Source organism: Hemicordylus capensis, chromosome 1 (genome assembly GCF_027244095.1).
Source record: "Hemicordylus capensis ecotype Gifberg chromosome 1, rHemCap1.1.pri, whole genome shotgun sequence".
Lineage (NCBI taxonomy): Eukaryota > Metazoa > Chordata > Lepidosauria > Squamata > Cordylidae > Hemicordylus > Hemicordylus capensis.
Window position 1 is genome coordinate 400,630,299 of NC_069657.1, and position 12,137 is coordinate 400,642,435.

The 12,137-nt window shown below is 43.7% G+C and overlaps 1 protein-coding gene across 5 annotated transcripts in view; it reads right to left on the reverse strand.

The window, feature by feature from the left end:
• Nucleotides 1–727: 727 nt before the first annotated feature.
• The window catches only part of MOCS1 (molybdenum cofactor synthesis 1), a 59,575-nt gene continuing 48,165 nt past the window's right edge, over nucleotides 728–12,137 (reverse strand). For 2 of the 5 annotated variants that reach the window (XM_053305401.1, XM_053305402.1), the window contains one exon: nucleotides 728–5,865. In XM_053305401.1, the coding sequence (XP_053161376.1) occupies nucleotides 4,991–5,865 (875 nt within the window). In that variant the 3' untranslated portion in view covers nucleotides 728–4,990. Of the gene's footprint in view, nucleotides 5,945–8,111; nucleotides 8,169–12,137 lie in introns of those variants that run through there. The other 3 variants (XM_053305406.1, XM_053305413.1, XM_053305424.1) reach the window with 3 other exon arrangements.

Consider the following 12,137-nt stretch of genomic DNA (forward strand, 5'->3'; position numbering starts at 1 on the left):
CTGTGGAATGTGGCACTGTACCCCCACAAAGGGACATTTTTCCCTTTGTCCAAGGAAAACCGTCATGAAAACAAACAACAGATGTGATGATTATGGGAGGCTGGTTTGTAGAATGCACTTGACCAGCTACTAAACCTGTGATTATTATCTTTTGGTCAGTCATACTGTGTTTCTCTCAGCAGTAATATTGAGAACAGAGCTGTTGAGGTTTGGATCCTCATTAGCGTTGGGTTTGAAATGTTCATTTTTCTTATGTAGCAACTTACATTTTCAATTAGTTGTGCAGTCACAGTGTGTCATGCTTGGTGTGGGGGCATCATCATTGCAACCCTCCCCCCCAACCAAGTAAAATATATTGCTATTGTAGGTTCTATGGTCTGGAAAACTTGGGGGAACATCCAGTGGAACTAGTTCAACTCATGACCAAAAACTGTGACTCAGGATGAGGAATAAATTGTATAAGTTGATCCGATTCATTTCTTATTCACCCAAAATATTACTCACTCATTGCTTCCTTAGGTTAAAAAACAATAAAAACAGAAAATTTGTATCCTGTGGAAAGATACGATTTCTGCTGATCTGAACAGAACCTTGCTTGCTGTTCCTTCCCATAACCCGACATGCTTCTCCTCCTCTCTCAAATCAAACTTCCTTTCATTGCTAGTATTTCTTCAAACTCCAGATCTTAACAATGTCAACCATTAAAGACCCACTGATTTGTTACCTCTTACCAATTAATCTTTTACTTTAAGGGGAAAGAACACAGTCCAAGTATTTCATTGACACAGATATACAGTGATGGCTCAATTCCAAATATTTAGGTTGACTGAAGGTTAATTTTGAAGGGCGACACACAAAACTGTAACTGGAATGACACACAAAAGAGATATTTATCATTCCTGTCTTCCCTCATGATTTCTTAAAATCTCATATACTGAATAATCTCTCATCTACAGAGAAAAAATGCATAACTAATTTTAAATAAAGCCATATATCCTTGTTTTAATTGCAATTTTTCTTTATTAAAAGTGCAGTAAAGAATGAACATTTTTTCCTCAACAAAATTATCTCAGTAAATCTCTCTGTAATTCTGCCCCAGTTTTACCCTCATCTAGAAAACATACCGACTTTTAGCAGTTACTTGCACAGTGTTTGACTATAAAAAGAGCATTTTTAAGAACTCACTTTAAATATAAAATGACCTCTTCCCAAAAAGGATCAAAGAGTCATCTTTCCAACCCCCCTTAGCACAAATTATGCCCCCTATAAGTAAAGCTCAAGTGCAACTTTTCAAAAAAGTGCCATGTCTAGGTACCCTGTTATCAGTCACTACACAGTTTTTAAAGTAATCAGTTCAACATATTGAAAGCCAACATTTGTGCTAAGTTTCATTTTATGAATTAACTTTATTCCTAAGCCCTTGTAAAAGAATTCAAATCATTGCATTTAAAAATCAAAATCAAAAACTTTTCTTTTAAAGCAAAGGAACTTCCTGACATTTAGAAGTTGAAACGTATACTGGTTGAGTATATGGAAGCTTTCAGATTCAGCTACAGTATCGTGAAATTACAGTTAACAATTCTATTAGCTCAGGATGATGTTTTGATGAAGCCCCTGCTGGGACAGATCTCACGATCCAGGGTCCCTCACCCTTGGGAGGAGGAACAGGATGATGTGAAAAAAAGAGGGAAGTTTAACCAGAAATCTGAAGAAATGCCAAAGGACTGATGGTGGAAGAATATGGTATTCTGTATTTCTGTTCTCAAATACTGAAGGGAACATTCAGAGTGGAAAAGATTTCTTTCCCAAGAAGATTTGAAGGGCTGTTTGATGCTGCAGAGAAGAAATGGAGCACAGTTTTGCAGAGCATGCCTGTTGGGGACAACTAGGGGAGCAGGGATCAAAGGAGAAAGAGGTGCAGACTACAAAGGACACACATTTAAAGTGTGTCTCTCTGCTGAAGCCTCTCCTCATGAGAGCTACACGATTCTTGCAATGCTGTATATTAAACAGAAAGAGAAAAAGATCTCACAAGATCTTTTACAAAAGCTCAGTGAGATCTTGCAGGGCTTGCTACGTGGTCCAGAAATGGGACTGTTGGCACACTCCCTTGGAACCCATACAGAAGCTCCTAGTCTGGCTTGACCTGTGCTTGAGAGAGTCCACGAAAGGAATAGTGTTCAACACACTGAAGCTATGGGCAGCCTAGGAAATCAAGCAAGGAGGCATGGCTGTCACATCCTATCCTTATAGAAACCTGCATAGGGCTCCCTGACACCCCAAAATAGATTCTCCATATGGCCTCAGAAGCTTTCATCCTGAGACCGCAGACCAGGCTTCATGACTCCTGCTGCTTTTCTGCACATATTCATTTTTGCACTAGGTGTTTAAACCATGTAGTTCCCTACTCTGGATCTGTCTAATCCTTAGGGCCATGTTGGACTTAGTGCCAAACTACAGTTAAGTGTACCTGAGGTTGGCATTTCTGATCATGCAAATATGGGATTATCTTTCCAACCGCAGTTCCATTAGTGCCCAGACTTGGCGGGCCATTTAAAAACACTGGAGTGTATCTTATCTGCATCAACAGTTGCATTTTTTTAAAAGTTTCTTTTTTAAAAAAAGAAAAGAAGTGAAATGTCTTCAAGCTAGAATTTACAAGAACACCACTAACTTCTGTGCTTCTGCCCTTTCCCCAGTCCTTTACAATGAGTAAAAGGAAAATCCTTTTCCTTTTTTTCTCTGTAGCCTTCCTGTCTCCCAGCCCAGTGGCTTTCTTCTCTCCCGCCTACTGCTTCAATCCATACATTCAATATTTGTTAGATAATGTAAAATGTTGAATCAGACTCCACATGCATCTGAAAATCAGAAGTGTAGCTAAATATGCATACTATAGGACTGAAATGAAGTTATATATATATTATACATTAAAATGCATCAGTCAAGTTTTAAAATTCAAGTTTAACTTTCACTTTTGGAATTCAATTATAAAGGGAAACCTTTAAAAAGATGCATCCTCTCTATACAATAATGTGCACGCACAGCTCTGTATATGTAGGAAACACCCCAGCACATTCAGAAGCGGGGAAGGAAGTTGCCCTTTAATCTTAAATCTGGTCTGATTTACTTTACAGTATCAACTTATATTTAAAGCATGGAACATGTCAGTTTGTGTCTAAAAGCCTTTATGCTCAACAGCATCAACTATGAATAAGTGTGTGTGTGTGGGGGGGGAATTGGATTAATATAAATCTGAAGTTTTGTAAGAAGACTTTGCTTGAAAACTTTTCCCTCTACTATGCATGTACTCAGTATGACACCAACATGAAAGTTATCATGAAGGACATGGTGACTTCCAATATCTAGCAGGTTCTGGGTAAACAGAGTCAAAATTATATGGAGTAGTGGCCAAAAAATACCCCTGCAAGTGGTTCCAGCACAAAGAGTATGCATCTCAACTCAGAATTCCTTTCAGAATCCTGCAGAGAGAAACAAGTCTATCACCCTTTGGAAAATAATTTGAAGGAAGACTTTTTCCAGATAAGGGTCAGAAGGGAGATACAATATTGCACATTCAGAAATAGCAGCTATGTTAGGCACACTTTAGTTGCCAGGAAACTATTTTGACTGTGCAAGTTATTTTGCTTGTTAACACTCAACACACTGTTTAGCCTGAAGTCTTGCTGTACATAGCTGGAGCAAGATCTGAATTACTCTACAATTTCCCCAGCTGATAAAACATCTGCTTCCTATTTTTAAGGTCAGAATTGAGCCTCACCTCATTGTAATAGTGACCAGGCGGTCGGGTGGCTCCTAGTTTATCTCTCCCAGTGTTTGTCCCATGTATAGAATTAAAATACTTGCTCATTCTTTCATATTCTCAGAGACTGCCCCCACCTGGTTTTGGATCAGACTGTTCTTGATCCAGAACCTACTTGGATTTCTGCTGGGTGACTCTGGGCCAGTCACTGCTCTCTCAGCCTAACCTACTTCACAGAGTTGTTGTGAGGAGAAACTTAAGTATGTAGTACACCGCCCTGGGCTCCTTGGAAGAAGAGCAGGATATAAAATGTATATAATTAAAAAAAATAAAATTCAAGTGGACTGTACTTGAAATTCTGTTGTGCAAGCAATATTGGTGCTGGTGACAGACACACAACTCCATAGTAGGGACTACAGGAGAACCTTGTTAATTGTGGACTCACCATCTGCAGTTTTGCATACCTGTAGTCAGGTAATGGACACCCAGCCTTGGTATACACGGGAAAAACACGGGGTGGGGGGAAAGAGAGTTAAACCTGCGTATCTGTGGGTCAGGGTGGCTGGAAATGACCTTGGAGGTCATTTCCAGCTGCCATTTTGCATTCAGGAGCCATTTTATTGTTCTTTTTTTAAAAAAGGCAAGAAACCATGATTTTCTACCAAAGTTCGGTGACTTTTTGGCTCATGGGGGGCATTCTTGGACTTCTGAAGGATAATGGAGTACAGCAGGGCACTTTATTTGGCCCATTTTCTCATTTTGGGGGTGATTTTTTAATTGTCTTGGAACCTATTCCCCCCAATTTACATTGACAATGCCCTGTTATTTGTGTATTTGCTATCCACTGTCCCCCCCCCCCGAATGTAACCCCAGTGAAAAACAGGGTTCTCATGTAGAGCTTTATACACAGACATAGCAGTCACTCAGCAACCCGCACTTCAGCAAGGGCCACAAGCCCTGAAACAGTTTAGTACGGTGTGACCCTAGAAGCTGATGGCAAGGAGGCTGACTGCTAAACGGGGAGAAGGGAAGCAAATGAGAAGATCAAGCCTACTTCATACAGACTCGACAACTAATTTCAGTAGTTGTCAGTGCAACAGGAAGATGTTGTTCTTGATAGTTGTTGATGGTTACAACACTGATTCCTAGTATGCGAAGGAGATATCTGAAGCTATCATTCAAGAAAAGGACACATGGATGATCTTTTGGTGCAGAATCTTTAGAGCTGTTTTAGCCACGCTGGAAGTCTCCTCTTTGCCCTCCTTTCTTGCTGAGCAGTTTCACATCTTCAATAACTATGTCATGAGTGACTGCTTTGCACATGTCATACACTGTCAAGGCAGCTAAGCTGGCAGCTGTCAACGCTTCCATCTCTACTCCTGTTTTTCCATGAGTACGGCACAGAGCCCGGATCACCACTGCATGCCTCCTTTCATCCAAACTCAAAACAATATCCACCAAGCTCAGAGGGATGTTATGGCACAATGGTATCAGTTGACTGGTCAGCTTGGCTCCCTGAATCCCTGCAATCTGGGCAACTGCCAGCACGTCCCCCTTCTTCATTTGGTTCTGCTGCACCAACTCAAATGCCTCCTTGCCCAGCAGAACTACAGCACTGGCCACTGCAGTTCTTTCAGAATCCGGCTTCCTGCCCACATCTACCATGGAAGCACGACCCTCCTGGTCAATGTGGGTTAAAGTATCTGGGGCACTAGATGATTTGGCAGTGGAGCGAGAACCCAGGATTTCCTCTTCTGGCTGGTTTGTTAGCATCCCAGAGGGTCTGTCCCCAAACATCCAAGAAGTCTGCTTGGAGGGAGGAGTTCCTGTCCTATGGCACTTTGTGTACGAATGATAGTTCTTCTGGAGACTGCAATTGCTACTTAGCTGAGCTTGTGGAATTCCTACTGCAAGCTGTCGTGCTGAGTGAGATCCTGGCAAGGCATGATGTCCTGTAAACACATTTTTCTTAAATGTTTTCCCCATCTGCTTGGATAAACTTGCTCTCAGAGTCAGCCAGTGGCCAAGTCTGTAGCCCCAATTATTTAAACTTGCTTGGTCCTGTAGGGCATCTTGGAGCAGTGGGAATGTCCTTGCTGTTGCCTCTAGGGAAAAACAATGGAGATTTTCAGCTTATTAGAAGTGAAAGCTATGTGTGGTTTTATTGCAGAGTTCTGCGAATCCCTACAGAGCAGAGAGAAACACAAAATAAGTCCACACCTTTTCTAATTTGCCTGGGTTCTTATCTGCTATTGGGAAGCAGTTGCTGAGGTCTATGAGAGCCACAATTGAGAGAACCTGCACCATTAACTGCCCCCTGGCAGGACTTTCCCAAGCTCGTATCCCATACCACATGGCAAAATGAGTTTGAAACACAGGGGGTATTTAGGAAGCTGTTTGGGATGTAGCATGGAAATCTGCTGTTCGGCCAGATTTTTGTGTGTGTGTGTGTTGGAGAATGGAAAAATTGCTGGGTACGTGCAGGTCCTTCATGCACCCAAGGTAGCTTCCTGAATTGTGGCTCAAATCCCCAGACACCACCTCTCTAGAATGCCAAATTCTTCAAGTGATCAAGAAGCAGAATTATACAAACACTATTGCATCTAATCCACCTATTCATTTAATTAGAGACACTACATTCATTCAGAGGTGGTAGCATATTCTTACTGGGAACTAGAAGAGTTGTACTCAGAGGGTACTCATGCAAAGTAATAGGAAAAAGTGGGTTGGCTGACTGAAGCCAATTTGAAGGACCACAAACAGCAAACAATGATGTTCTTCCTTCACTGTTTTCTTGGAAGACCGACTTGTAGGTCTGGAGCCTTTGACAGATCATGCTACCAAAACTTACCTCTCTATAGTAATGACAGCTCTTTTTCTTTTCGAAATGGAAGTAGGGGAATCTGACAGATGTGAATTGGAAACTGAGTCCAATTCATGACAAGGCTGCAACCACATTGGTAGAACAGCACAGCCATAAGTTAAGGAGTTCATTTAAGGGAACTCAGGAGTCCACATGCACCCAAGAGGCATTTGACTTTTGTCTGAAGAGCAGTGCCTGACCAGGCAACATCACAAATTAGCAGTGACATACAAAAGCAGGTTGCAACATGGCCAAAAGGGCAGTAATTTGGGGCAAAAAAGGGAGCTGATAATATTTATATAGATTTAAAATGGAAATGGCCCCACTGGGTGCTCAGAGCTAGTTGCTTGGTTCTCTATACTGTGGTGCAGTTAAATGCACTTAAAAGATCACTCACAACAAGGCTGATTCCCCCACTCATACTTCCATCCCAAACAGACCCTAAGACTTACTTGTGAAATGTCACATTGTCAAACTCCCTTTGAAAGCAGCATCTCATTAAACCAAGTTAGAAAATAGTACCATAATTCTGGCTACCATCTGAGTCCTTTGTAGCACATCATGCCTGATCTCCTGCAAAGAACTTTGGTGGCTGCTTCAAATGAGAAACAATTTAATGCTGCAGCTCCCTTTTCTGCTCACAGCACCTGAAGAAGGAACAGGCAAAGCTTCAAGAAACTACAATAGGGCAACTGCTTGCTGCTGCTGGCTCTTGCTGTGTTAACAACTGATATGTCATGCTTGGAGCTGCTGAAAGCTCAGATTCTCTTACTGACACACATTACCTCTGCTCTGGCTGGGAGCTTTGCCAGCTTAAGTTCCAAGTCTACTGGGAACTCGTCCTCTCTGCCCTTCTCATTATTAATCCTTTGGCTGTGGCAATTCTACAGCCCAGTGCCAAGGACCAAGTCAAAAGGAGCCTGTTAAACATAATAGAAGCAATTCTCTTTATGAGCGAGAGAGGAAAATAGGAGGGAGATGTAAAGCAGTAGCCAAATCTCTCTTTAATGATGTGCACCTTTCAAGAGCTTTGGCACAGGCCCAGTTCAGATGTAACGGGAAGCCAAGGTTTCCCACTATGAGAACAAGCTTCGGAGAGCTACACTTACCTTCCTCTCTCCTCCCCTGCACGGGAGAGGAGAGTGAACACTTCAATTTTCAGCTCAAACAAAACCACAGTTTCCCATTATGGATGAGCTCAGGGAAATGTGGTTGATTCAAATCACAGCTAGGTAAGACAAACCAGGGTCAAACCATGGCTAGATCCTGGCTTGCTTTAGCTAACGGTGGCAAGATTTGGTCAATAAACCACAGTTCCCTGAGTTCATACATAATGGGAAACTGTGGGTTTACCTGTGGGGTTAGTTCAACCCAGAAGTACATGCAAAAGGGGAAGGGGGTGAGCCTGCAGCTTTCTGAAACTCACTTTTGGGCGGGGGGGGGGGGGGGGGCGGGCGGGCGGCAGGAAACAATAGTTGTCCGTTACATGCCAGTAAAGCTTCTGTTCTTCCAGCAGGCCTACTTCATTTAGAGTGGCTGATGTATCTTAAAGATGAAAGAAGATGATTCCACTTTGGGACCATACTCACTGCTTTTGAGCCTTACAGCTGACACACAAAGGATGTCTCGGCCTACACTGGGCAACATCCAGTCTAAGTTAGGCATGACTAAGTCCCATTGCCATTAACACAACTTAAGCTGGTCATTATTATTATTACATTGTTAATAATATTAGTAGTTAGTAACATTATTACATTATTACAAGTCATGACTAACTTGTCTCATTTGTTTGGGGCTTAGCTATGGATGACTGTTCTAGATGCTGCCCAGTGTAGGCCGAGACATGTAGGTTGTGCAGCTGGCTTCCTGCACCAAGAGAGTGCACATTAAAGGGGGCAAAGTGATTTTCATAGATTCCAAGGGAAAGAGTTGTGGTATGCAAGGACAAGGCAATGGAGTGAAATCAGGCACATTAATCGTTTAATTAAATAGATAGTGAAGTTCTTCTCACGATTGGTGAGAAGAGCTTCTGGCGGGTCTGCAGGGAGAGAGGGTTAACTTACCCCTCCCCATAGCTGATTGCTGAGCCGTCCTTGGGCGGCCAGTTGGCCGCCCACACAATTACTGGCTCCTTCACGGAGCCGGTTGGGGCGGCGGGGATTGGGGGTTGCCTGGCCCCCGGAAGTCACAGGATGCCCCACGTGAGGCCTCCTGAGGAAACCCCTAGGACCGCGAGGGTTGTTTGAGCCTACTGGCGGGGGTTTCCCCATGTGTCGCTGTGGTATGGAGCCAGGCTGAGGTGGCACATGATCAGAAAACCTGGGTTAGTGGAGTGCTCTCTCAGCTAACCGGGGTTAAGGGGAGGGCTACTATGGCGGGCTAGCCACCAGAGAACCACTGTGCTCGCCTGTGAACCTGGTGGTTCTCACAATAGGGGGAAACCGGGTTGGGCTCCTTTAGTCCAGTTCCCCCGCATCGTGAGAATAGCCTCATTATATACTGAGGGGCAAGTGCAGACTGCTTTCCAGTGCTCTTGCTGCTGGCTGTTAGCCCCACCTTTACTCCAGGACTAGAATACAAGTAACTAAAGCCCCATTCAAAAGCTGGCCTGGATCAAGGAATGGATTAACTAAAACCACCACAATTTTGTGGACACTTTTTCACATGCCTGGGTCAACTATATAGTGCCTGACTGGGAGCAGCAGGCCTTTTAGAAGAATGGAAAAGGATACTTAACAAGCATTTCCCCATCCACTATCTGCTTTTGTTTCATGGATTTATATAACCAGCTGCCTCATGGACAGTGGCCTAGAAGCCCTCCAGAAAACTATGTGCCTTCACTCCCTATGACACATTTAAAGGGTACAGTCCCTAAACCAATTTTGGAATTCTGACAAATGGAGAATTTGGGACCATCACTTCCATAGTGCTTGCCAAACTTGCCTTTTCTGGATAAATCTGCCCATCCTCTAAGACTGGACAGAGATGGTCTCCTGCATGTGCCGCCTTCAGCTGAGGTCCGTTTGGTAGTCACACATGGTAGGGCTTTCTATGTTGTGGTTCCTCCCTTTGGAGGCTTGGTTGGCTGGTATAAATGGTATTGTTTAGGCAAACTTTTAGATCAGTGAGCTACACATTTTAAAGTTTTCTCTCTTTTAGAGAGGATGTTTGTGGTTTTATTTTTGTATTTTGATCTGCATTTTTTAGACTCTCTTTAGATAAGTTGTTGATTGATGCTTACTGTTATTATTGATTTTTAATTTTGTAAGCTGGCCCAAGACTCTGCGAAGGGGCAAGACACACATCTTTCAAACAAAACAAAATCAACAAACAAATAAATATTTGGGGCCAAGAATGCTGAAAAAATAGGAATGGAATAGATGGACCCTCCTATTAGGTACAGTGCAACATTCAGCCATCTTTTTACTGAGGTGGCATTCTAGGGGGGATGGTTGTGTGTGTAATTATCTAGACGAAGACGAAGTTTCTAGCAGCAGAGAGTAGAATCTTATGCTACAAAGGAGACAGTGTGTCACCATGCATTGCTAATGGTGGGCTGTACCTAAAGGGCTGGATTAATCTTTAAATATGAAATAGAGTAGGTCCCCAAACTGCAGTGATTTGGTGACAATTATATGTGCTTGTCTTTTTGGTAGGTTTCTTCTTGGAAGAAGAGCTGGTCTTGTGGTAGCAAGCATGACATGTCCCCTTAGCTAAGCAGGGTCTGAATGAGAGACTATGTATGCGAGTACTGTAAGATATCCCCCTCTGGGGATGGAGCCACTCTGGGAAGAGCAGAAGGTTCCAAGTTCCCTACCTGGCTTCTCCAAGATAGGGCTGAGAGAGATTCCTGCCTGTAACCTTGGAAAAGTCGCTGCCAGTCTGTGCAGACAATACTGAGCTAGATGGACCAATGGTCTGACTCAGTATATGGCTGCTTCCTATGTTCCTATGCTCAAACTCCTCACAGCTCAGAACAGAGTGGTTGGTTTCCTCTATTATGTCCAGGAGAGAACAGGGGAGCAGAGCCCATGTTATTAGCAGAGGGGGGAAGGGGGAAAAAACACAACCCACCTCTCCTTCGCATGGCATGAGAAGCACAGAATAGCAAACAGGAAGCTGCCATATACTGAGTCAGACCATTGGTCTATCTAGCTCAGTATTGTCTACACAAACTGGCAGTGGCTTCTCTGAGGTTGAAGGTAGGAATCTCTCTCAGCCCTATCTTGGAGATGCCAGGGAGGGAACTTGGAGCCTTCTGCTCTTCCCAGAGCAGCTCCATCCCCAGAGGGGAATATCTTACAGTGCTAACACATGTGGTCTCCCATTCATATGCAACCAAGGCAGACCCTGCTTAGCTAAGGGGACAAGTCATGCTTGCTACTACAAGACCAGCTCTCTTTGATGATCCTCCTCGAATATCCATGAGCAAGGGAAGGTGTCTCAAACACTACCTGCTTATGTTGGCTTGACTGCAGCATACAAATTAGGGCAATGTGGGGTCTAAGAATAAGATGCAGAAAGGCCACCCATGTTCTATAATTCAGCGCTGTCTGCTCACAGCAGTGTTTGCATTATCTTCTCTGCATGGCAGCAGCATCTCCTGTAGAAATCTTCATAGCATGCTGTTTTTGCAACTTGCTAAAATCTCTCACAGTGTCAGTGAACCTATGCAAAAGGACTTGTCAAAGGAAAGATGCCTCTGAAAGGAAAGGCTGTGATCAGACTATAATGGAAAAGGACCCAGCCAAAGCAATGAAGGGAAGTGTTGTAATATGCGAGGACAGCAGAACAGTAGGATTAATTCTTTTCATAGCCTTCTGTTAGTATGCCGTTCAGGCTACATTCCTTCAGCCCCTCCTTGGGTCTTCTCCACCCACTTCTATTCCTTCTGCTTGTTCACACACTAGCTGGCTTCCCTGGAACTATGTAAGAAGCTTAAGAGTCCCAAATGAGGGAGCTCCTGTAGCTGTTCTCTGTATGAGAGCCTGCGTGTCAAGATCAAGCTGGCTCCTGGCTCAACTCTGGTCACAGAGACCATAGTGTTTGTACAGAGAATGCCAGTGGTTAGTTTCCCCAAGATCCAGAATGCACGCCTGTCAGACTCAATCCAGTCCGTGGCTCTGAAACAGGGTGTAGGCAGCCAGTCTGCCATTCCCAAACTAGCTGGAGGGATCCCATCTTTGTATCTCGCTTCCTTCTCTTTCCCCTAAAATGTCTTGCTCAATTAAAGGCAAGCCCCCAAACCCGCCTCAATAGAGCGCCAGTGGGATGGGGTCTGTGTTACCAGATAGTTCCCACATGCCGCGGAAGTGCTAGTAGTTAATTGTCCCAGTTCCTCCAGTTGTCCACAGCCCAGCTATGCAATTCTGGCAACACATTCGGTTTTAAAGGGGCTGAAAAGAACATTGAGAGAGAATGAGGGACTTGCTCATTTTAAGCCGCTCACCTACAAATTAGGAGGAGGGGAAAAGAGGGGGGGGGGAGGAAATCCCAAACTTTCATGATGCTGAT